Source organism: Rhinopithecus roxellana, chromosome 7 (assembly GCF_007565055.1).
Source record: "Rhinopithecus roxellana isolate Shanxi Qingling chromosome 7, ASM756505v1, whole genome shotgun sequence".
NCBI lineage: Eukaryota > Metazoa > Chordata > Mammalia > Primates > Cercopithecidae > Rhinopithecus > Rhinopithecus roxellana.
In genome coordinates, this window is record NC_044555.1 from 66242613 (window position 1) to 66266562 (window position 23950).

General features: G+C 41.5%; 2 protein-coding genes across 6 annotated transcripts in view; one reads left to right on the forward strand and one right to left on the reverse strand.

Moving 5' to 3' along the window:
• Positions 1-11626, reverse strand: part of MED14 (mediator complex subunit 14) — an 87079-nt gene extending 75453 nt beyond the window's left edge. Inside the window, exons 1-3 of one of the 4 annotated variants that reach the window (XM_010363186.2) lie at positions 10918-11450; positions 4986-5012; positions 2087-2192 (exon numbers count right to left, since the gene is read on the reverse strand). In XM_010363186.2, coding sequence (XP_010361488.2) covers positions 2087-2192; positions 4986-5012; positions 10918-11132 — 348 coding nt within the window. In that variant the 5' untranslated portion in view covers positions 11133-11450. Of the gene's footprint in view, positions 1-2086; positions 2193-4985; positions 5013-10917 lie in introns of all 4 variants that reach the window. The other 3 variants (XM_030933689.1, XM_030933690.1, XM_030933691.1) reach the window with 3 other exon arrangements.
• The window catches only part of MED14OS (MED14 opposite strand), a 38393-nt gene continuing 25528 nt past the window's right edge, over positions 11086-23950 (forward strand). Inside the window, exons 1-2 of one of the 2 annotated variants that reach the window (XM_030933693.1) lie at positions 11086-11510; positions 13945-14455. In XM_030933693.1, the coding sequence (XP_030789553.1) occupies positions 11169-11510; positions 13945-14004 (402 nt within the window). In that variant the 5' untranslated portion in view covers positions 11086-11168 and the 3' untranslated portion in view covers positions 14005-14455. Of the gene's footprint in view, positions 11511-13944; positions 14456-23950 lie in introns of those variants that run through there. The other variant, XM_030933692.1, reaches the window with a different exon arrangement.

Sequence of the window (23950 nt, forward strand, 5' to 3'; positions counted from 1 at the left end):
ATGATAATGGAAACACAACATACCAAAACCTATGGGATGCAGTACTAAGAAAGAAAGTTATAGTTATAAGTGCCTACATCAGAAAAGAAGAAAAACTTCAAATAAATAACCTAAGGATGCATCTTAAAGACTATAAAAGCAAGAGAAACCCGAAACCTAAAGATCAGGGCAGAAATAAATGAATTTGAAATGAAGAAAACAATGCAAAAGATCAATGAAACAACAAGTTGGTTTTTTGAAAAAATGAACAAAATTGACAAACCTTTACCCAGACTCACAAAGAAAAAAAGGGAGAAGACCCAAATGAATAAAATCAGGGATGAAAAGGAAACATTACAACTAATACCACAGAAATTCAAAGGATCATTAGTGGCTACTGTAAGCAACTACATGCCAATAAATTGGAAAATCTAGAGGAAATAGATAAATTCCTAGACACATACAACCTGTGAAGATTGAACCATGAAGAAATTCAAAACCCAAACAGACTAATAACAAGTAACAAGATTGAAGCTATAATTCATTATATTAATTATAATTTGTCTCCCAGCAAAGAAAAGCCCAGGACCTTATGGTTTCACTACTGAATTCTACCAAACATTTAAAGACGAACTAATAACAATCCTACTTAAACTATTCCAAAAAATAGTGGAAGAGGGAAAACTTCCAAACTCATTCTACAAGGCCAGTATTACCCTAATACCAAAACCAGACAAAGACAAATCAAAAAAAGAAAATTACAGACCAATATATCTGATGGATGTTGATACAAAAATCCTCTCAACAAAATACTAGCAAACCAAATTCAACAAAACATTAAAAAGATCGTTCATGATGACCAAGTGGGATTTATCCCTGGGATGCAAGGATGGTTCAAAATATACAAATCAATCAATGTGATACATCAAATCTATAGAATGAAAAACAAAAACCATGTGATCATTTCAACTGATGCTGAAAACACACGTAATAGCATTCAACATCCCTTCATGATAAAAACCCTCAAAAAACTAGGTATAGAAGGAACATACCTCAACATAACAAAAGCCATATTTGACAGACCCACAGCTAATTATCATGCTGAATGAAGAAAAACTGAAAGCCCTTTCTCTCAGACCTGGAACACGACAAGGATGCCCATTTTCACCACTATTATTCAACATAGTACTGGAACTCCTAGCTAGAGCAATCACACAAAAGAAAGAAAGGGCATCCAAATTGGAAAGGAAGAAGTCAAATTATCCTTGTTTGCAGATGATATGATCTTATATTTGGAAAAACCTAAAGACCTCACCGAAAAACTATTAGAACTGATAAATTCAGTGAAGTTGCAGAATACAAAATCAACATACAAAATGTCAGCAGTATTTCTATATGCCAACAGTGAACAATCTGAAAAAAAAATCAAGTTTTTATTCCTTAACGCTTCTTGAACATAGCATAAAACTTTATTTCTGGTAGATTTTAGCATCTTTGGTACACTGCACTGCATGTCACTTTGCATTCCAAAGAGTGATTCAATAGTCAAAAGACCATGAGGTTATCGAAGGCAGGGATTATTCCTTATTGAAGATTCCATCCTCTGTCCCCTATGCCCTGTGCTTATTAGAGGTTTGGAGAATTAGTAGATAAACAAACAGAAAAATGCTGTTATCAGCCTCTGTGACCTTGAAGAAGCCATATAACTTCTAGGAACCTTATCGTTTCATCATCTGTAAAACTGGAAAAAAAAAAAAGATACCAACTCTGCCATTCTCACAGGATTGTCAAGAATTAATAAGCAAAATGTAAGGGAGAATCTTGCAAATTCTAAGGAATCGTACAAATATAAACTCACAATTTCCCCCCCTTTAGCCCCAGTCTCATATTTAAAGTCTCCTCATGTAATGATGTCTCCAGCTACCTCCTCTTCTTTCTGATCAGGTGTCCATAAACAAATACTAAGTTTCTGCAGAAATATACATTATCATTCAGAAATATGATTATTCACGTCACTCAAATCGGCAAGGATAAGTTAAAGCTAAAATGTCTATCATAACATCTGTAAAGTTATTTTATACAAAGTAAAATAAAAAGTTTAACTCACCGCACATTTTTCCACTTTGCCAGCATTATTAGCCCATTTCACTAAAGCTAATAATCGAACGAAGAGTTGGCGTGTCCGGCTAGCAAACTGCACTATTTCTATTTTCCTATAAAATAAAACAACTCTTAATGAACCAACATATTAGAAAAAGTATTTCACAATTTATTTCAGCTGAGCAAAAAATAAATAAATATATAAATAAATCAGCCTTTGCTTAAAACCACTACAAAATGAGCCACCTAAAGTATTTATCTAAATATGAACTATTTTCACATTTTGTATACTATCTGTATATGCTTTTTCACCTCAGAGCAATAAACCAAACAGAACGTCTTAGTAATAAGTCACATTTTTAAATTGATTTTATATTATAATAAAAGTTGTTTACAAAAATATACTAAATTCAGTATATGGCAGTAGAAGTAAACTGGTTCACATAAGGGATTAAATGAAGAGTTATGAATTATAAACTCATAACTGAAATTAGGAGTAATTTAATTAGTAAGTAATTAGTAACCATTTTGGTAAGTGAAAGGAATTGAAACTGATCATTACCAAAGCCTGAAACTGTATTCACTCTACAAAAGGGCACCATTTCTCATCCTGCACCAGCATGAAAGACTGAATAATCAGGCCGGGCATGGTGGCTCAAGCCTGTAATCCCAGCACTTTGGGAGGCCGAGACAGGCGGATCACGAGGTCAGGAGATCGAGACCATCCTGGCTAACACGGTGAAACCCCGTCTCTACCAAAAACTACAAAAAAACTAGCCGGGCGAGGTGGCAGATGCCTGCAGTCCCAGCTACTCGGGAGGCTGAGGCAGGAGAATGGCGTAAACCCGGGAGGCGGAGCTTGCAGTGAGCTGAGCTGAGATTCGGCCACTGCACTCTAGCCTGGGCAACAGAGCGAGACTCCGTCTCAAAAAAAAAAAAAAAAAATTGAATAATTAAAGAACTTAACTATGTAACTCTTTACCAAACTAATTTCGGTGACAAACTTGGATACATTAAAAAATATCCAAGCAAAGCTAAAGAAATTACTTTGAGTACTAAAAATAAAAGGTCTGTCCATATCTAGTTTTATCCTATACTCACTATTATTCCTATTCCCAATACTCATCAGTACTTTTATCTCATCCTAAAGCCCCAAAAGCTTTACTAATGTCAATCAACGTGTTAGCTAGATCTCTCAACTTCATAGCAGCTATAAAACTGATAATCATATCTTTCATGGTTTAAGACACTGAAAAAAATATTCAACAAGCCAGAACTGATGACAGGACCCAGCAGGACACCAACCTCCCTCCAAGTAGGCTCTGACCTATTAATCTTAGTACAGCTGTTCAATGACCTACAGATCCAATCCACATCTCTGCATCTTGCCAATACCACCACCACAACGCAATGCACCAAAGTAAAAGTTCTTGCTGAAGTACAATCCTGACTGAAGGCTAGAGGCTAGCTCCTACTGAGAGCACACATAGCCCACAAGCACCCTAAAAAGCTCTCTTAAAGATAGGCCAGCAGTGATTAGTGGTACTATAAAGAGAAGAATCAAGGGCATAATTATAACTCTTTGCCAGTGTCTATGAAGGATCATGAGACAAGCCTGAGACACAGCAGAAATGTTTAACACACATTAAGATCCAGCAGATCTCAGGGCTGGGAACTTCAGTATCTTCAATCTAACTCAGCAATGGCTTATAGAGGATGCAATGTATCTGCTCCTCTCACAGAGCAAACACACTTGTCTATTATTAATTCGGTTTCCCAAATGCAGTCCTCTACTAGAATGGAGATGTCCCCTTTGTAAACTACAGTAACATGGTTTTCTGACACCATGTCGTCTCAAGTGACAGGGAACATGAGTTTTCCAAAGGTCCAGTTTCCCTTCATACCCCACAGGAGACAGAACAAATCCTTGACAACGTTTTCCTCCTTTAATACTGACCAGCCAAACCATAACACAGGTTGCCTTAATTGTCTCTTTTACTTCTATCTTTCTGATCTCTAAGTCGATCAAAAAGTTAAGCTGGGGTTGGCAATGGAGTGTTGCCACTAAGAAATGCTAAAAAGTTGCCAAGTGATTTGGTATTTAAAAAAAAAAAAAAATCAACCAAGGAGCATAAGTAGTGCCAAAGATATGGTCAAGTACCATATACTGTAGTTACAATTTAAATCTCCATCAAATGTTTTTTTGAAACTTTAATTTAGCTTGTTCCTTTGGCCTCTGGAAACATTTTAGCCTTAAGTTAAATCTTAAGCTCCAAGCACCAACTGAACCAAAATGTTAACTATGTAACAGTAGGAGCAGCAGGCAAATGTCAATTCTCTAAAGATACTTAATAGCATCATTGTTGCAAGTGATAAATTAGCAGCCAACTTTGGTTTTTTTTTTTTTTTTTTTGAGACAAAGTTTCACTCTGTCGCCCAGGCTAGAGCGCAGTGGCGTGACCTCTGCTCACTGCAACCTCTGCCTCCTGGGTTCAAACAATTCTTCTGCCTCAACCTCCTGAGTAGCTGGGACTACAGGCGCACGCCACCATGCCTGTGGCAGTCAACTTTCTAAAGCCAGTCTGCTGCTCCTCAGCGTCTTCCTTTACAGACTATACCTTCTACATCTTAATATCACCCGTAGGGACTTGACCAGGTCAGTCACTCAATCAAGGTTTGTAGAATAGAAGATGTAGAACTGGCCTCACACCAACTATTGTTAAGGGTGAGGAAATTACATTTCCCAGGACTCCCTAAACCCATGGTGTGAAAAATCATTCTAGACTCTTTGGGCCTAGGTTTCCAGTCCACAGCCCTACACCACCCACACCCACACAGCAACACTCATAGATTGATCAATAAAGAGACTTTAAGGGGTTTTTTTGTTTGTTTGTTTTCATACTCACCTTTCCACATCAGATTTCCTTGGCAGTCTGAGAAAAAAAAAAAAACAGAAATTGATTAAATACATGCATACCTTCATTCTAATGTGATAATAGTCTTTACTTTGACTCTATTAAATACATTAATGTTTCAGAAAAAATGGGTAAACAGCTACTACAGAGTCATGTGGCTACCTACGCTTTTTTAGATTTATGAGTTTCCAGTAGCATAGTTGTAAGGCAAAAACCAACCAAAGAACATTTCTCTCCATTCAAAATACTTCAAAACGTATTGCATGAACCTCAAACATTTAAAAAGCCCAAGTCCCACATTAGCACACTGTATCATAGGGTAACAGAGAAAAGATTATTTTAAAACCAAAATGGTCACAGATGCAGAACTTACTACTTGGTTGCCAGCCTCCCTGTATCCAATGGATACCTGTTTCCAAGCAATAATCCCTCCATGTTGTGTTATGGTGGACAAAACTGGAAGCTAAGCATACAAAAGGGCCAGTGTATGTCAAAGGTTTTACAGTAATTATGTTGCATGGTGGTTAGATGAAAAATGTTTTATTGCTTTTAAACAGCTCCAATAGGATTTTTAAATTTCTTTTTGCTAGTCCTCCAATATTGATAGCCAGCAACCAATGTCAACTTCTTCCCAGATAAGTTATACCATTTAACATTCACATCCACTGATGTCTAGAAAGATCCTTAATGCCTCCTGAATTGCCACATTCTGTTAACCTCTATCCCACAGTCCAAGATTCAATGGCCTAAACAACTCTCATGCCTCTTCCACAGCTAATCAGTTCTTGAAGTATACACACCCAGCCATTTAGATTGTCTCCCACCTATGTGCCACAGGAACAGAAAAACTAAAACTACTTCCAGAGGTTCAAAGTACAAGGAGAAGAAAATATTAAAATGAGCTCTGGCTTATAGTTACCTGCTATTCTTAGGGTAGACAGTGAGATGGAAGTTAAAGTTATGGTCCGAATGATAAAGAGAGCTAGGTGGGATGAAGACCAGAGGGATGAAGCAGAAATTAAGGTCCTGTTAGAAGACTGCAAATAAAGGCAGCTACTGGCAAGTTGCTCTACATGCCAAAACTCCTGAGAACACTCATTGAGAATCCACAGCCCTTCCCTTGTCTTCACCTCAAGAGAGGGGGAGAATGAGAACGATGGGTATCTATAAGGGGAGAAGGGTGAGTAGAGCCTCTGGGGGTAGAAAGAACAGCAATCATTGTTCCCACTCCTCTTACCTGCCTCAGAGACCCTAAAAGGACCATCTCATGTCAGAGGCAGCATCAGTTCAGGGACAAAAGACAGGCTTTGCTGCCTGCCTCCCCTTTCCCCTATTCCTCCTAATCTATCTGAAATTATTTTATGGATAAGAAAGCTACCATATAGGGTAAAAGCTCTAAAATGCAAATGTTGGGAAGTAAGGCATAGAAACTTATTTACACCAAAGCACAATAAGACAAGATGACATGACTGAGATCCTGGCATTTTCTGATTTTAATTAAAAGAAGTTAAAAAAAAAAAAAAAAGGGCCAGGTACATGGCTCATACCTGTAATCCCAGCGCTTTGGGAGGCTTGGCGGGGGGCGGGGGTTGGGATGCAGATCACTTGAGTTCGGGAGTTCGGGACCAGCCTAAGCAACATGGCTACCCCATCTCTACAAATAATACATATTAGCCAACTGTGGTGGCAAGTAGTCCAGCTACTTGGAAGGCTGAAGTGGGAGAATCACCTGAGCCCTGGAAGTTCAGGCTGCAGTGAGCCATGATTGTGCCACGGCATTCCAGCCTGGGTGACAGAGCAAGACTCTATCTCAAAAAACAATAAAGAGTAGAACCTAGGTCTCTAAAAAGTCAAGGCAGAGAGTAAACTCTAGGATGAGAGCATGTATGTTGAGGGGGAAGGGAGGTGGACAAGCAGAAGGAAAAAAACCCCAGAAATCTGAGACCAAAACAAAACCACCTAAGTTACCAAGGTTGTCCTTTTTACCTTCGATAGTTCACACGCAAGCATCACGTTACTGAAATACGTAACTGTTTCCCTAAACACTTATAAAGTATAGCTAGAACACGGGCTCTACATTAACATATTAATCCTGACAGTTTTCAGGGAAAATATACTATTTAGGAACTTCCATGGTAAGTTTCCAAACTAATTTTATTAATAATTACCACAATCAAAAGTGAAAAAAGTTTTTTAGTATACCTGTGTATCAAGAGCAAAAATAACTTTTCCTATTAAATTTCCCATGATTTACAATTCTTTTTGAACAATATTTTTATTGATGCATTAAAGATGTATGGTTTCACAGTACATATAATTTCATACATTTATATAATTTGTAAAGATCAAATCAGTGTACTTGTGATATCCATCACCTTAAATATTTTTCTTTATGCTGGAAACATCTGAATTATTCTCTTCTAGCTATTTTCTAGCTATTTTGAAGTGTACAACAGATTCTTGCAAACTAGTCACCCTACTGATTTATCAAACACGAGTTATTTCTTCTATCAAACCATATATTGATTTATGACAATTCTAAAAATTCATTCACGTATTAAATCAATAAATACTTAGTTAAGCCCTGTGTGCCAGGCATTGTTCTAGGCCCCAGGGAAAGTCACAAACAAATCAAAATCTCTGTCCTTATGGGGTGGGAACAGACAACAAACTAATAATGTCAGGTGGCAATAAATGCTGTAAAGAAAAATAGAGCAGCAAGTAAGAAGGATAGAGTGAAGGGGCAGAGTACTATTTTATAGGTGGTCAGAGAAAATCTTTCTGATAAATTGTATGTAAACAAGGACCTAAAGGACTAATGAGAAAGCAATCCACACAGATTTCTAGGGAAAAAGCAAGGGCTTGAAGATGGCACCGTGCTAGGCACTAACAAGAAACATCAAGAAGGTTTGGAGGCTGGGTGCGATGGCTCACACCTGTAATCCCAGCATTTTGGGAGGCCAAGGAGGTTAGATTACCTGAAGTTGGGAGTTTGAGACCAGCCTGGTCAACATGGTGAAATCCCATCTCTACTAAAAATACACAAATTAACCAGGTGTGGTGGTGCATACCTGCAATCGCAGCTACTCAGGAGGCTGAGGCACAAGAATCACTGGAACCCGGGAGGCGGAGGCTGCAGCAAGCCGAGATCATACCATTGCACTCCAGCCTGGGCAACACAGTGAGACTCTGTCTCAAAAAAAAAAAAAAAAAGGTTTGGGAGGTAGAGGTGGGAGGATTGCTTAAAGCCCAGGAGTTCAAGATCAGCCTGGGCAACATAGTGAGACTCTTGTCTCTATCAAAAATAAAAAAATTAGCTGGGCATGGTGGCACATGCCTGTAGTTCCAGCTATTTGGGAGGCTGAGGCAGGAGGAGCGGTTCAGCCCAGGTCAGGAGGCTGCAGTGAGCATGACTGTGCCACTGCACTCCAGCCTGGGCAACAGAGCGAGACCCTGTCTCAAAAAAGAAACATCAGGAAGGGTAATGTGGTTAGAACAGGATAAGCAAAGAGGAGAGTTTCAGGACATGCAGTTAAAGAGGTAAGGGACAAACCAAAAGTGGTAAAGAGGTTGGAGACAAAAAACAAACAAAAAAAAAAGAGGTAAGGAAAAGAGAAGGCACATCATGCACATCATGTAAGGCCTTAAAGGTAAAATGACCAGATGTTCTGGTTTTCTGGTTTGCCCAAGACAGTCCTGGTTTATGCCTCTTGTTCTGACATTATTATCATCAGCCCCATTATGCTCAAAAGTGTCCCGGTTTGGACCATAAATTTTATGATCACTATACAGGTGATTATTAACACTTTCTTTTTTTTTTTTTTTTTTTTTTTTTTTTTTTGAGAAAGGATCTCACTGTCACCCAGGCTGGAGTGCAGTGGTGTGATCATGCTCACTGCAGCCTCAACCTCCTGGGCTCAAGCGAACCTCCTGGGCCCAAGCAATCCTCCCACCTCCACCTCCCAAGTAGCTAGAACTACAGACTTGGGCCACCACACCCAGCTAATTTTTTATTTTTGGTAGAGACAGAGTCTCAAACTCCTGGGCTCAAGTGATACCGCCTCAGCCTCCCAAAGTGCTGGGATTACAGGTATGAGCCACCACACCTGGTAATTATCAAAACTTTTTAATCTCAGTGAGATGGGGAACAATCAAAGGGTTCTGAGCAGAGAAATTTTAAAAGAATCATTCTGGCTATTTTGTGGAGAAGAAACTATAGAAGGGGCAAGGGAACTACAGAGATACCAGTGAGCTAACTACTGCAGTATACAGGTGAAGGATTAGGTGGCTAGGACCAACACTTGGTGGAAGTGTTGAGAAATGGTCAGACTCTGAAGACAAAGATAACAGGACTTGCTGATGTATGTAGGATGTGAAGAAAGAGAAGCTAGGAGTTACTCCAAAATTTTTGGCCTGAGCAACAACAGGAAGAATGGAGATACTATTTAGTGAGATAGCAAAGAAGGTTTTGCAGGAGGGAGGACAGTGGAATCAGGAGTTTGGTCCTGGAGTTGCTATGTTGAAACGCCTATCAAGATACTGAAATGTAGGCATCTGGATATAGAGTCTGGAGTTCATCAGAGAGGTCTGTGCTGGAGATACAAATATGGGAATCATCATATAAAGCGTGTGGGACTATAACTACATACTTATTCTACAGCAATAAAACAGATGTTCCTCTCTTCATACACCAACTCCTAAAATAGTAAAAAGACAAAAAACCACAATTCAAGGAATTTCTACAAATCCCCTGTGGAAAAGCAAACTACACCACCGACAACATCAGTTTTCAACATTTTTTTCCCATAGCTCTATATAGAACAGTGACCTTCACATACATTAAACTTTCTCATGGATATTCTTGGATTTTTATGAAATCCAACAATAAATGGTGCAGAGAGGTATGTCATTACAATAGTCCCTAATCCTGACAGCTATTTAAATTTCTCATTAGCCATGGGCAGGCTTCTTTAACTCTACTTTTTTCTGTCCCATTCAAAAAAGTACAGTACATCAAAACTGAGAATGAAGTTTTACAGGAGTAAGTGGAGGCTATTCTTTCAGTCATCTGCAAACAAGTATCTGTTATCAATCTCTAAAAACGAATTACTGTGACGCTTTACAGCCTAATATCTGCATACTAATGTATCTCAACTGATAACCCTGATCTGAAGTCTTGCAATAGATAAAAAATAAAATTCTGATTAACTTTTTCTGAACCTGGGTTATAAGATGTACAACTGAGTCCCAAAATGTTACGGTGCCTTTTCTTCACACTGAAATTCATTAGTATATTCTGATCCTATTCTGAAGGGATTAACAACTTAATCATGCCCCAAGGCATTTCATGGGTAGCTAGGTGATTTATAAACCCCCTTCATACTCCAAGAAATAACAGACTACATACAAAAAAATTTTTACTCACACTAACTTAATTAAGACATCAAACACTCAAAAGTTCCAGAAAAAAGTACTTTGAATTCAAATTTGTATTTTATACACAACGCATGTAGCTCCTCCATTAACTTAGAAGAAATAACAGCTTACATTTAAAACGTATCGTCAAGAGGCTGTAATACAAATTTCCCGTCTATGGAGTTTTTTCTGAAAGCTCGAATATTATGTATTCCAGCCAAGAAATCAAGAGAGTTCTGTTGGGAACTCGGACAAAAATTTCATACAATTTTCAGTGGAAGTGTAACAACACGCAAAATTAACAAGTCTCGGTTGCATCGTTGCCAGGAAGACCCCAGATACAAAGCTTCTTCTCCACCTCCGCTGAACCCCAGGAGTTCAAAAATTCTAGACTAAGCAGTCCAGCGGAGAACACAGCAGCCTCTCGGGGAGAGGGAGGTGCAAACGTCTCAGCCGGTTGGGCGGGAAGGGGGGGCTGGGGAACAGGCAGGGGTTTCGGGGCACTTACAGGTCCGTCAACACCATAAGCTCCGAGTAGGCCCGGTGCAGCAGAAATTCAATGAGGGTGCTCAGCCGGTAGCCCGGGCTAGCCGCAGCTGCAGCGGCCGCCGCCACGGCGGCTCCCGGGGGAGGAGGGGCTGGGGCTGACGGGGGTCCGCCGCTGCCCCCGCCGCCGCCTCCGGGCGGGACCAGCTGGTGGTTCTCCAGCTGCACTGGGGCCATGGCGGCGCAGGACCGGGCTTGGCGCAACGGCACACGATGCGGTCCTCGAGCCTCCCGGGCGCTCGGTCACCGCGCCGAAACGGGAGCGGGCACAGTCGCCACCGCCTACCGCCGGGCCGCCTCAGAACAGGAAGCCGTGCGCCGACCGCGGAAGCCCGCCCCCATGTAGCGAGAAGTCCGCCGACCCCAGGGACGGGAGCGAGGGGCGGGGGGAGGCGGGGATGGGGGGGAAGCAGGGCGGCCCCGCAGAGGGGAAGCTGCGCCTCCGCAAACGCTCAGAAGCAGCTTCGCCAGACAGCCGCAACGTACATGTTGACTGCCCGAGGCGGAAGTCGATCGGCAGAGCGGAAGGGGGACCTGCAGAAGACCTTCAGACAGGTCTGTGTCTGTTCTCTCAGCTGTCTAGCGCAGCAGCGCTGGGGGGCGCGTGGGAGTGAGGCGGTACCTGTGCGCGCGCGGGAGAGCGGAAAAGGGAGCCGCGCGCCGCCGGAAACCAGGGTGAGGGCTGAGTCGGAGTCGTCAGCGGGAACGTCAGCAGTTGCCCCGCCCTTACCCTTGCCGCTCTCCCTCCCGCCTCCGCCCCCTGGCGTTGTAAAGGCGACAATTTGCCCAGAGAAATCCACCATCGCTCCATAAGTGGGGCACAAACACAGCCGAGGGAGGCCTCCTCTAAATGTTCGTGAATTCTGGTTCTGGAATAGGGAAGAAATGGTAGCGGCCGCGCGCTTGTGATTCTCAGGCCTTTGCTCCTCCCATACACGTCCACGGCGCGTTACGTGGGAGAACGTTTTCGCCGTTTTTTTTTTTTTTTTTTTCAAACTGTGGGAAAAGGTGCTAGAAAATATGATTGCGGGTAGAGACAGGGCCGCTGGCAGAATAACTCAACTTTAATAGAGTCGGGTGTATGCTGAGGGCGTCACCGTCCCCCAAATCCTGTCCGTCCCACACAAAAACGGCCCTTAAATCTCCTGCCACGGGCTCTCATATAGTTTTTGTCCTTGCTCTCGCAGTCACCGCTCTATTCTGAAGGGCTTTTCAGTTCATCCACGCCTACCACCGTCCCCCTATCAAAGTCCACGTTTAATTTTTTGCACCTGCTTTAAAACAGCGATTCTCAGCCTTGGCTGCACTTTGGAATTATCTGAGTTTTGTTTGTTTGTTTGTTTGTTTAAATACTTAGGTCTATGGGTTCCACCCCTATAGATTCAGATTTAATTGGTCTGGCGTGAGGTCTGGGCTTGGGGATTTTTTTGACTTTCCCAAGGAGATTCTAATATGCAGCTAACGTAGAGATTCACCATTAGAAGCATTCGTTGCTGCGACCCCTTTCAAACATCTTTTTGCAGTTTCATCTTCTCTTAGGTGTAAGGGATGTTCATGATGTTCCCTAAGGTTAGAATACTCTTACTGTCATCACTTGAGTAATTCTTTATCATTGTTGAAAGCGGCTCATTTGCTTCTGAAGGTGTAACCTCACTTGTTCCCTCCCTTTGTGGTCCTAAAGCACATTGGAAAAGAATATCATTGTGCTGGTTATTAAAATGCATTGGGATTATTTATACCCCCTACAGACACTTGCTGGAAGGCAGCTACCTCATTTTTAAATGTTATTTTTATTTTTAATGGTTGGTAGTATATACTTATGGCATACAATGTGATGTTTTGAAACATGTAACCATTGTGGAATGAGCAAATCACGCTATTAACGTATCTATCAATGATATACATACTTACTTCTTTTGGTGAGAACATTTAAAATCCACTTTTAGCAATTTAGGAAGATACAAAAGGTTATTGTTAATTGTAGTCACATTGCTGTGCAATAGATCACCAGAACTTATTCCTCCTGTCTAACTGAAACTTTGTACCCTTTGACTAACATTACCCCTTTCCCCATCCGCTGCCCTACCCAGCCTCTGGTGGTAACCACCATTCTACTCTCTACTTGTCTACTTCTTCTTTTTTTTTTTTTTTTTTTTGAGGGACAGAGTCTTGCTCTGTCGCCCAAGCTGGAGTGCAGTGGCGCGATCTTGGCTCACTGCAACCTGGCCTCCCGGGTTCAAGCGATTCGCCTGCCTCAGCCTCCTGAGTAGCTGGGATTACAGGCGCGTGCCACCACGCCCAGCGAATTTTTTTTTTTTTTTTTTTTTTTTTTTTTTTTGTATTTTTAGTAGAGATGGCCATGTTGGCCAGGCTGGTCTCAAACTCCTGGCCTCAGGTGATCCACCCACGTTGGCCTCCCAAAGTGCTGGGATTACAGGCATGAGCCACTATGCCCGGCCTGGATTTCATTCTTTTTTAAGGCTGAATAGTATTCTGTTGTGTATTTATACCACATTTTTTAATTCATTCATTGGTTGATGGACACTTTGATGCCGCATCTTAGCTATTATGAATAATGGTGCAGTGAACATGGGAGTACAGACATCTCTTCAACATGCTGATTTCAGTTCCTTTGGATATATACCCAGAAGTGAGATTGCTGCATCCTGTAGTAATTCTATTTTTAGTTTCTTAAGGAACCTCCATACTGTTTTCCAAAATGGGTGTACTACGAATTTACATTCACATCAAATAGTGTACAAGGGTTCCCTTTTCTCCACACCTTCACCAACACTTGTTATCTTTCATCTTTTTGATTATAGACATTCTAACAAAATTTGTTTGCTCCCTACACAAATTAATTGTGTGGTTTTAATTTGCGTGGAGAGGCAGGCAAAAGCTACTCTGCTAATGGCTTTAGAGGCCACAGTAAGAAGTTTGGGTTTTGTTCTAAATGCAAAGCCGTTACAGTGTTCTCATTTTTTTCTAGGTTGGTCAGACCATGCCCATGGTTCCTCCTCGACTTCACTATGAATGCCGCATCTGTTGAATGAATGCAGTTTCTGCTGTTGCTTTCCATTTTGGATAGAAGTGATTGCAAATCTTATCAAAATAATAAAAAAAAAAATACTTTTCAATTCCTTTTCAACCCTTTTGAGTCTGAGGGGCAGCTGTACATTAAATGAAACCATATGTATCATAATTTCATTTTTCCATCAAAAGGGCTTTAAAGGAAATTCCCCTTTTTCTCTGTTTTGCAATCTTTTTTGTTCCTTTTGTTAAAATCAGATTAATCTCATGAAACATCTGAAGCATTTCAGTCAATTTAAGAGCTGAGAAAATATCATGCTGCTAGTTCTGAAACGATCTGAAGTGTGAATCATGTGATCACCAAATAGAGGAACAACTGAAAAATGTGAATAAAAGAAGTATGTACCTATACTATAGTGTCAAATATTTTACTGTAAGCTTTAAAATGATAAATTGGAAACTTTCCAAAAGTGCTTTGAATATGGGTCATTTCTTTAGTAACTCAGCCAAACATGCTAACATTTTCTTTCCTTCCCCATTAATTTATTCTACTAGCCCTTCCTGTGTTTGCCAAGTGGCTATATTACTGAAATCAGTCCAATTGTCCCATAGAACCGATGTTTACAGTCTTTTAAAATAAACAGGCCGGGCGCGGTGGCTCAAGCCTGTAATCCCAGCACTTTGGGAGGCCGAGACGGGCGGATCACGAGGCCAGGAGATCGAGACCATCCTGGCTAACACGGTGAAACCCCGTCTCTACTAAAAAAATACAAAAAACTAGCCGGGCGAGGTGGCGGGCGCCTGTAGTCCCAGCTACTCGGGAGGCTGAGGCAGGAGAATGGCGTGAACCCGGGAGGCGGAGTTTGCAGTGAGCGGAGATCCGGCCACTGCACTCCAGCCCGGGCGACAGAGCGAGACTCCGTCTCAAAAAAAAAAAAAAAAAAAAAAAAAAAAAAAAAAAAAAAAATAAAATAAACATAGATATTGACCCTTCCAGTTTTAAAGCTTGAAACTTATATTTGTCTTAACTGAGTTCCTTTCTCAGGAAAATAACCCTCACGCCTCCCAGATAGTTTCAAGAAACCGAAACCAGGTCACCATGTCTAGACAATAAGAAGCCAGGTCCCTCATCCTTCATGATTTCCTTACCTCTCCCTAATTCCTGTTTACCCACATGTAGTTACATTCCTTTCCCACTCTATAAACCCCCAATTTTAGTCAGTCAGAGAGATGGAATGATTACTTCCCTGACAATAGTTGTCTCAGTGATTGGCTTTCTGTGCAGGGAGCAATGGGACCTAGACCAAACCCCTGGCATTTTGGTAACACTATCTGGTTGGGAGGTGGGATATCACTGCACTCAGGAGCTTTCATTTACTTTACCTCTCTGGTCTCCAGTAATTCAAGCACAGTAAGTTTCATAGTCCTATTGCTGAATTTTCACCCTATTTTTCTTTAGAACATTATTTTTGATACATAATACTTTTCTATTTTTAAAGATATCTATTCAACTCACAGAAATTTCAATAAACTCCCCATCTCCTGCCGCTTATTCCCTTACTACGCTGTAACTTCACTGGTTACATAGTACATGTCATTCCCTCCCACTGAAGATATCTTGCATTATGTTGCAGATACTTGAAATATTGCTTCCTGGCTGGCTTTTCATCCTTCAAGAATCAGTTTTAATGATAAAATCCTCAGAGAGACCTTCCTGACTATATTACATTAGGCATGTACAAGGAACTTCATTGCAGCTTTATTTGTAGAAGCAAGAAAATATGAACCATCTTAACTGTCTCTCAGTAGGAGAATAGATAAGTAAACTACTATATTTTTGCCCGGGCATGGTGGCTCACACCTGTAATCCCAGCACTTTGGGAGGCTGAGGCCAGCGAATTGCTTGAGGCCAGGAGTTCCAGACCAGCCTGGCCAACATGATGAAAACTCTGTCTCTACTAAAAATACAAAAAAAAAAAAAAAAAAAAATTAGCTGAGCGTGGTGGTGCAAGCCTGTAATCCCAGCTGCTTGGGAGACTGAGGCACGAGAATTGCTTGAACCCGGGAGGCGCAGGTTGCAGTGAGCCAAGATCCACCACTGCACTCCAGCCTGAGTGACAGAGCAGGACTCTGTCTCAAAAATAAAATAAATAAATAAATAACTATATTTTTACGTAACTGTTCAAATGTATTACAGCTACGTAAACCAACATGGATACATCTTTTTTTTTTTTTTTTTTTTTTTTTTTTTTTTTTTTTTGAGACAGAGTCTCGCTCTATCGCCCAGGCTGGAGTGCAGTGGCCGGATCTCAGCTCACTGCAAGCTCCGCCTCCCGGGTTTACGCCATTCTCCTGCCTCAGCCTCCTGAGTAGCTGGGACTACAGGCGCCCACCACCTCGCCCGGCTAGTTTTTTGTATTTTTTAGTAGAGACGGGGTTTCACGGTGTTAGCCAGGATAGTCTCGATCTCCTGACCTCGTGATCCACCCATCTCGGCCTCCCAAAGTGCTGGGATTACAGGCTTGAGCCACCGCGCCCGGCCCAACATGGATACATCTTAAAAACAATACTGAATGAAAAAAAGCAAACTTTTTGATACCATTTGTGTCCATTTTAAAAGCACACAAAAGCCGAACACAGTAGCTCATGCCTGTAATCCCAGCACTTTGGGAGGTCAAAGCGGGCAGATCACCTGAGCCCAGGAGTTCGAGACCAGCCTGGTCAACACGACAAGACTCTGTCTCTACAAAAAAATACAAGAAATTGGCTAGGGGTGATGGCATGCACCTGTAGTCCCAACTACTCGGGAGGCTGAGGTGGGAGGATTGCTGGGCCCTGGAAGTCAGAGGTTGCAGTGAGCTGAGATCACACCACTGCATGCCAGCCTGGGCAATAGAGCGAGACCTTATCTCAAAAAAAAAAGAAAGAAAAAGAAAAACACACAAAATAATACTCTATAATTCAGTATATTGTAGTAAAAGTAAAAAATATAAATGTGGATGATATATACCACCTGCAGGATAGTAGTTACTTCTAGGGAGGGCTAAAGGATAAGATGATGCTTTGTTGGTTACTAGCTATTTTATCTTACGGATTTCTGGAAGAAAAACAAAGGAAATGTGACAATATTAATATCTATTAAATCGGGGATAGAGATCTGATTGTTAATATATTCTGTACTTTTCAATATTTTTAAATATTTCATAATTTTAAAACATTTAAATTAAAGTGTTTCTATTAGTATAATTTACACTAGCTGCCGTTACAAACTCCAAAATCTTGGTAACTTAACAGAGTAAGAGTTTATTTCTCATGCTCACAAATCTCAATAAAGATGTACCTGATGGGGACTGTCCTCTAAGTAGTAACTCAGAGACCCAAGCTCCTTCCATTTTGGGAAGCCATCACTGTATGAGATTTTTTTTTTATGTCCACCCATGTTCCATTAGCCAGAATTAGTCATACAGCCCATTTAAAGGCTAGGGACCTGGAAAATATGGTCTTCTTGTGTGCTTAGGGAAGAAATGAAATAGTATGATGAACAGATAGCGCTGTTTTTACCACAATATTAAAGTAGTCTCCTCTTTTATTTCCCTTTCGGGCACAGCCCCTGAAGTCAGATTGCTTAGATTCAAATCCTAGCTCTACCACACACTATCTGAACACTCTCCAGCAGGTTACTTTACTTTGCATGATCTCAGTTTCTTCATCTGTAATAATACTGCTTACCTCAAAGGATGATTGTGAAGAATGAATGAGTTGACATTTGCAAAGGGCTTAAAACAGTAAGTGATCTTCATCCTTTGATGATCAAACAGTGAGTGATCATCATCATTTAGGATCAATAAGTCTTGTATTTGCTTATTCACCTAATAACCTATGAACTTTCTTCTCCTGTCCTCATGTGGCTATCTTTCTGATCTCCCCACCTACCATAGTGCCTAGCTACCTGGCTTTAATGAACGAATGGGATGAATATATTTTTGCACCAACCTAATATTTCTTCATTTATATGCTATAGTTCTATTTGTATTACATTTACTTCTGTAGGATTAAGATTGACTTACAGGCTGGGCATGGTGGCTCACGTCTGTAATCCCAGCACTTTGGGAGGCCAAGGCAGGCAGATCAGGAGGTCAGGAGTTCGAGACCAGCCTGGCCAACATGGAGAAACCCTGTCTCTACTAAAAAAAAAAAAAAAAAAAATTAGCCAGATTACAGCTGGTACCTGTAATCCCAGCTACTTGGAAGGCTGAGGCAGGAGAATTGATTGAACCCAGGAGGCAGAGGTTGTAGTGAGCTGAGATTGTGCCATTGCACCCCAGCCTGGGCGACAAGAGCAAGACTCTGTCTAAAAAAAAAAAAAAAAGAACCAACCAACCAAACGTTGACTTACATATATTTATGTGAAATAAAGTGTCAGGATTTTTTTGGGGGAAGGAGGGGGACAGGGTCTCACTCTGTTGCCCAGGCTGGAGTGCAGTGACACAATCACAGCTCACTGTAACCTCTATCTTCTGGGCTCAAGGGATCTTTCTGCCTCAGCGGAGACTACAGGCACACATTACTGCACCCAGCTGATTTTTAATTTTTTTTGTAAAAAGGAGGTCTTGCTATATTGCCCCAGCTGATCTCGAACACCTGGCCTCAAACTGGCCTTAAGGGATCCTGCCTTGGCCTCCCAAAGTGTTAGAATTACACATGTGAGCCTCCATGCCTGGCCTCAGGAATTTTTTTAAAAATGCTTCAGAAGGCCAGATGCGGTGGCTCACACCTGTAATCCCAGCACTTTGGGAGGCCAATGCGGGCGGATCACAAGGTCAGGAGATGGAGACCATCCTGGCTAACACGGTGAAACCCCATCTCTACTAAACATACAAAAAAATAGCCGGGCATGGTGGCGGGTGCCTGTAGTCTCAGCTACGCGGGAGGCTGAGGCAGGAGAATGGTGTGAACCCAGGAGGCAGAGCTTGCAGTGAGCCGAGATTGTGCCACTGCACTCCAGCCTGGGCAACAGTGCAGACTCCGTCTCAAAAAAAAAAAAAAAAAAAAAAAAAAAAAAAAAACTTCAGAAAAAAATGTTGGGGAGTTAGATGAAATAAGACTAGCTGAATGTTGACAGTTGTTAAAGCTGATGATGAATACATGGGCGTTCATTATAGTCTTGTTTTCTGTGTTTCAGAATATACATAATACACAGTTCAAAAAAAAAAAAGACTGGAAATGGCTAGTCAACTAAAGGCTCAGATCTTTTCTCTTTCCTAATGAGCAGCCTTTAATATATATGTATTCATTTTCAGATTTAAAAAATTCTAGCCGGGCGCGGTGGCTCAAGCCTGTAATCCCAGCACTTTGGGAGGCCGAGACGGGCGGATCACGAGGTCAGGAGATCGAGACCATCCTGGCTAACACGGTGAAACCCCGTCTCTACTAAAAATACAAAAAACTAGCCGGGCGAGGTGGCGGGCGCCTGTAGTCCCAGCTACTCGGGAGGCTGAGGCAGGAGAATGGCGTAAACCCGGGAGGCGGAGCTTGCAGTGAGCTGAGATCCGGCCACTGCACTCCAGCCTGGGCGACAGAGCGAGACTCCGTCTCAAAAATAAATAAATAAATAAAATTTTAAAAAAACATACAATTTTATAATCTTAAAATTTTCTAGCTATGCTAAAATTCAGTATCTTTTAAATAAATGATTTATAATGGTTGAACAAAAGAAAAAGAAAAAGAAGGGCATTACTAGAAATAGAAAGGAGAAGGAGGGAAGGAGTCCATTTAGAATTATTATATTCTTCATTAAGAGATAAAAATCTTGTCTTGCCTTGTTCTGTTTGTTGGAGAAGAGCCCCCCACCTCTGGAAGGGGCAAGGAGTAAACCTGCCGTCCATAGCTGCTCAAAATAAACAATGAAATCAGAGTAAGACACCATGGCAAACAGCAGGGGCATGAGCATGGTAGCTCTGGTTCCAATGCCTCCAAGTCTCACAGAATGTTGTGATGAGCATGGAGACTATATGCACAGTGAGTTGTGCCATAGCTAATGGAACCCAGGGCTGAGGGCTCCATGCCTTAATTCTTACTATCAGATTGAATCAAAGTTGCCTTGGTGCACATATGAGGAAGGAACTGAGGTGTCAGACACAGCCAAATAGTCATGTTATTGTGAGGGTGTCAGGTATGGCTAAACAGTGCTGCTATTGTGAGAGTGTCATGTACAGTGAAATAGTTAAAATCCTGCCATACCTATGTGAGTGTTCTGTTTTTATAGCATGAGGATGGGGATGGTAAACCCAGCAGCAGCGTTGTGTTGCCAATTGCAGCTGCCGCCTGACTCGGGTGGACCAAGTGATTGTTTTGCCATGCTGCAGTGCTACATCTAGGGGACAAAGAAAGCATTAAATGTTTTCCCCCTTCCCACACCTCCTGGGGACTAGGGTATGCCTTCCCCAGGTCCCAGGTTTATTGCTCTTTCCATATAGTCCATTTGTTTTAAATCAGTAGCCACTATTTCTCTTTTCTCCCAGCCATCCACCACCTCTACCCAGATGGATGAAGGCTCATGGGAACTGGGCACAATGGGTAGAACTTGCAACAGCCCATGACGTCCTCTAACATTGCCCAAGTAGGCCACTGTAGGGGTACTCTAGGGCCCATGAATTTCACCAACTATTATCCTCATGGCCTGCACTATTCTATATCCAACAACTGAAACTGAGTCATAGCAGAAGCAAAAGGTTGCAGTCACTTTCTTCCTGTTGCCTAACCTTAGGATGAAACCAGTCAGGCTTACCAGGCACTAAGGGCTAGCGGAAAAAAAAATAGGGGTGGCTGAAGATTGTCAGGATTCTGTCACAGATACATAGCACCAGTCTCCCATTCCTCCTACCCCTTCCATCCTGGCCTTCCCTAGGCAATGGGAAATTTTAAATATAATTGATCAGAAAACTCATTCAGTCATGTGCATATTCTAGGAATATCTAGTGTAGGTAAATTGTAACACATGTCTATGAGAAAGAAAAAATTTAATATTTATTTCACTTAAAAATATAGAGACAAGTAAGTTTAAATAATAGCCTTTGTTACTATAGTTACATCCAGTGAGGAGCGAAGGGGGAAGAGCCCCTCATAACCAACAGATCTTGTGAAAACTCACTATCACGAGAACAGCATGGGGGAAACTGTTCCCACGATGCAATCACCCCCAACTGGGTTCCTCCTTGGACATGTGGGGATTATGGGGATTACAATTCGAGATGAGATTTGAGTGGGGACACAGAGCCAAACTGTATTATTCTGTCCCCAGCCCCTCCCAAATGTCATGTCCTTTTCACATTTCAAAACCAATCATGCCTTCCCAACAGTCCCCCAAAGTCTTCACTCATTTCAGCATTAGCACAAAAGTCCAAGTCTCATTTGAGACAAGGCAAATCCTTTCTGCCTATGAACCTGTAAAATAAAAAACAAATTAGTTACTTCCAAGATACAGTAGGGGTACAAGCATTGAGTAAATGTTCCCATTCCAAACGGGAGAAATTGACCAAAACAAAGGGGCCACAGGCCCCATGCAAATCTGAAACCCGGTGGGGCAGTCATTAAATCTTAAAACTCCAAAATGATCTCCTTTGACTCCATGTCTTACATCTGGAGCATGCTGATGCAAGGAGTGGGCTCCCACAGCCTTGGGCGGCAGCTCCTACGCAGGCTGGCATTGAGTGTCTGAGGCTTTTCCAGGTTCATGGTGCAAGCTTTTGGTGGATCTACCATCCTGGGGGCTGGAGAACAGCAGCCTTCTTCTGATAGCTAGGTTCTGTAGACCCTTCAGATTGGGGGATAGGATCTATAGTCTTAGTTTAATTTTGGACACACTTGTTTCCTAAAAGTATACTACAAAGTCCGATTATAAAATATTCTGTTAGTATTTGTCTGGGTTACAGTGTTCATATGTGTGATCTTCAGAGTCTTAAATGCTATTATTCAGTCATTGTCACATAAATTGACTCAAAAGTTCATCTTACAGTGAAAGAAACATGAAGGATTGATTTTAATCCAACTATCCAAATAGACTTCCTATCAAAGGAACTCAGACAGTGGTGCACATCTGGATTTCACAAAATAATGTCCTATGGTCCGAATTTTATAGCCCTTGGCCAAAAGAAAGGACTAAGAAAGTACAACCTAGCTCAGAGTGAAGAAGTGTTACAGAAATCTGTCCAGCCATTCATTAGACTGGAATAATACACAGATAAAGTCAGCTGCACAGTTCAGTATCAGGGGATGGTTAGGCCTTAGTGTGGCACACTTAGCAAGACTGTGCAACGATCTTTGAGACCTATGGTGGACTACCTCACCTGTAAACCAGTGGAAAGATTTGTACAGAATTCACTTTTACTTCCAAAAAAATTAGCCCATTATTTCTAATGATTTTTGAAGAAGATAGAATTGAGCCAAAAGGGAAGGAATCTTCAAATTCTAAGATAAAAGTAAAGCTTAGAGAGAAAACAATGCTCCTGAAAAAAATATGGATTAAAATTTTAGTTTTACTTTGATATTTATGAAACATGCCAAAATTACTTCCTCTGGATGTTATCAAAAGGCATAAATAAAATGTGAAAACATTTAGGTCTGCATTAAAAAAAAAAATAAGAGGAAAGTGATTAGAGCCCTCCAAACCAGAGATAATAGGCTAAAATTTGAAAGAAAATATAAAATCAGTATATTTTAGACAATTAGAAACCTAAAAGAAGAATTGAAAGGCTAAGAAAAGAGCAAGACATCATGATAAAAAGAAAAGACAGACTAGGGAAAAATAACCATTGAAATGTAAAGATTAGAAAATTCGGAGTTGCTTCTGCAAAGCAATTTAGTGAATAAGTTAGAAAGCAGATTAGACAGCTAAAAAGAGAAGAAATAAACTCTACAATAGATTTAAGGAAATTTTTCAGAATGTTGTGACACAGAGTTACCCAAAGACTGAAAATATTAAACAAGTTAAAAAGACCTAGAAGATAACATGTGTAAGGTTCAGAGCAGTGTTTATAGAATGCTATCTTTGGCGTAAGAAAAAGGAAAATAATAATATGTATTCATATGTTATTATATTCCCATAACAAATTCAGAGTATACACAAGTAGTACATCTGTTTGAATGTGGTTGTGGTGAGGGAAATAGTAGATTTGGGCAAGGGTGGGAATGAGACTTGTATTACTGTATACATTTTATATTGGTTTAATTCACAAACCATGTCTTAGTCCTCTGAGAAGCAGAAGCCAACATGGGATTGGATATGCAAGGATTGATTGGAGAAATCCTCTGAGGGTAAAAGGGGAGGGAGGGATCCCCAGGAGGTGGGAAGAGCCTTCAGGCCACTCTGCAGGTCTGACACCAATGAAAGGAGCGTTAGATAGGCAGAGTCTAAGACTGCAACGAGATCCTTTTTTTTTTTTTTTTTTTTGAGACAGAGTCTTGCTCTGTCGCCCGGGCTGGAGTGAAGTGGCCGGATCTCAGCTCACTGCAAGCTCTGCCTCCTGGGTTCACGCCATTCCCCTGCCTCAGCCTCCCGAGTAGCTGGGACTACAGGCGCCCGCCACCATGCCCAGCTAGATTTTTGTATTTTTAGTAGAGACGGGGTTTCACCGTGTTAGCCAGGATGGTCTCGATCTCCTGACCTCATGATCCGCCCGTCTCGGCCTCCCAAAGTGCTGAGGTTCCACCAGGTTGATGAGGCATCCTGAAGCCAAAGTAGCCTGTCAGAGGAGTCACATGTCTTACAGGAATGGGTCTACCTTATTATCCCTGCCATGCGGAATCATTGACTGAAAGCAGCCTGTGTGAAGTGTGGTCTCCATGCTAACGGGCGGTAGATTTGTAGTGCAGCAGCTGAGGCCATCTGTCAATTATGCTTCCTGTAGCAAGAGATCTGAGTGGCATATTTTCATAGCGGCCACACCATGGGACTACATTTTGTATTC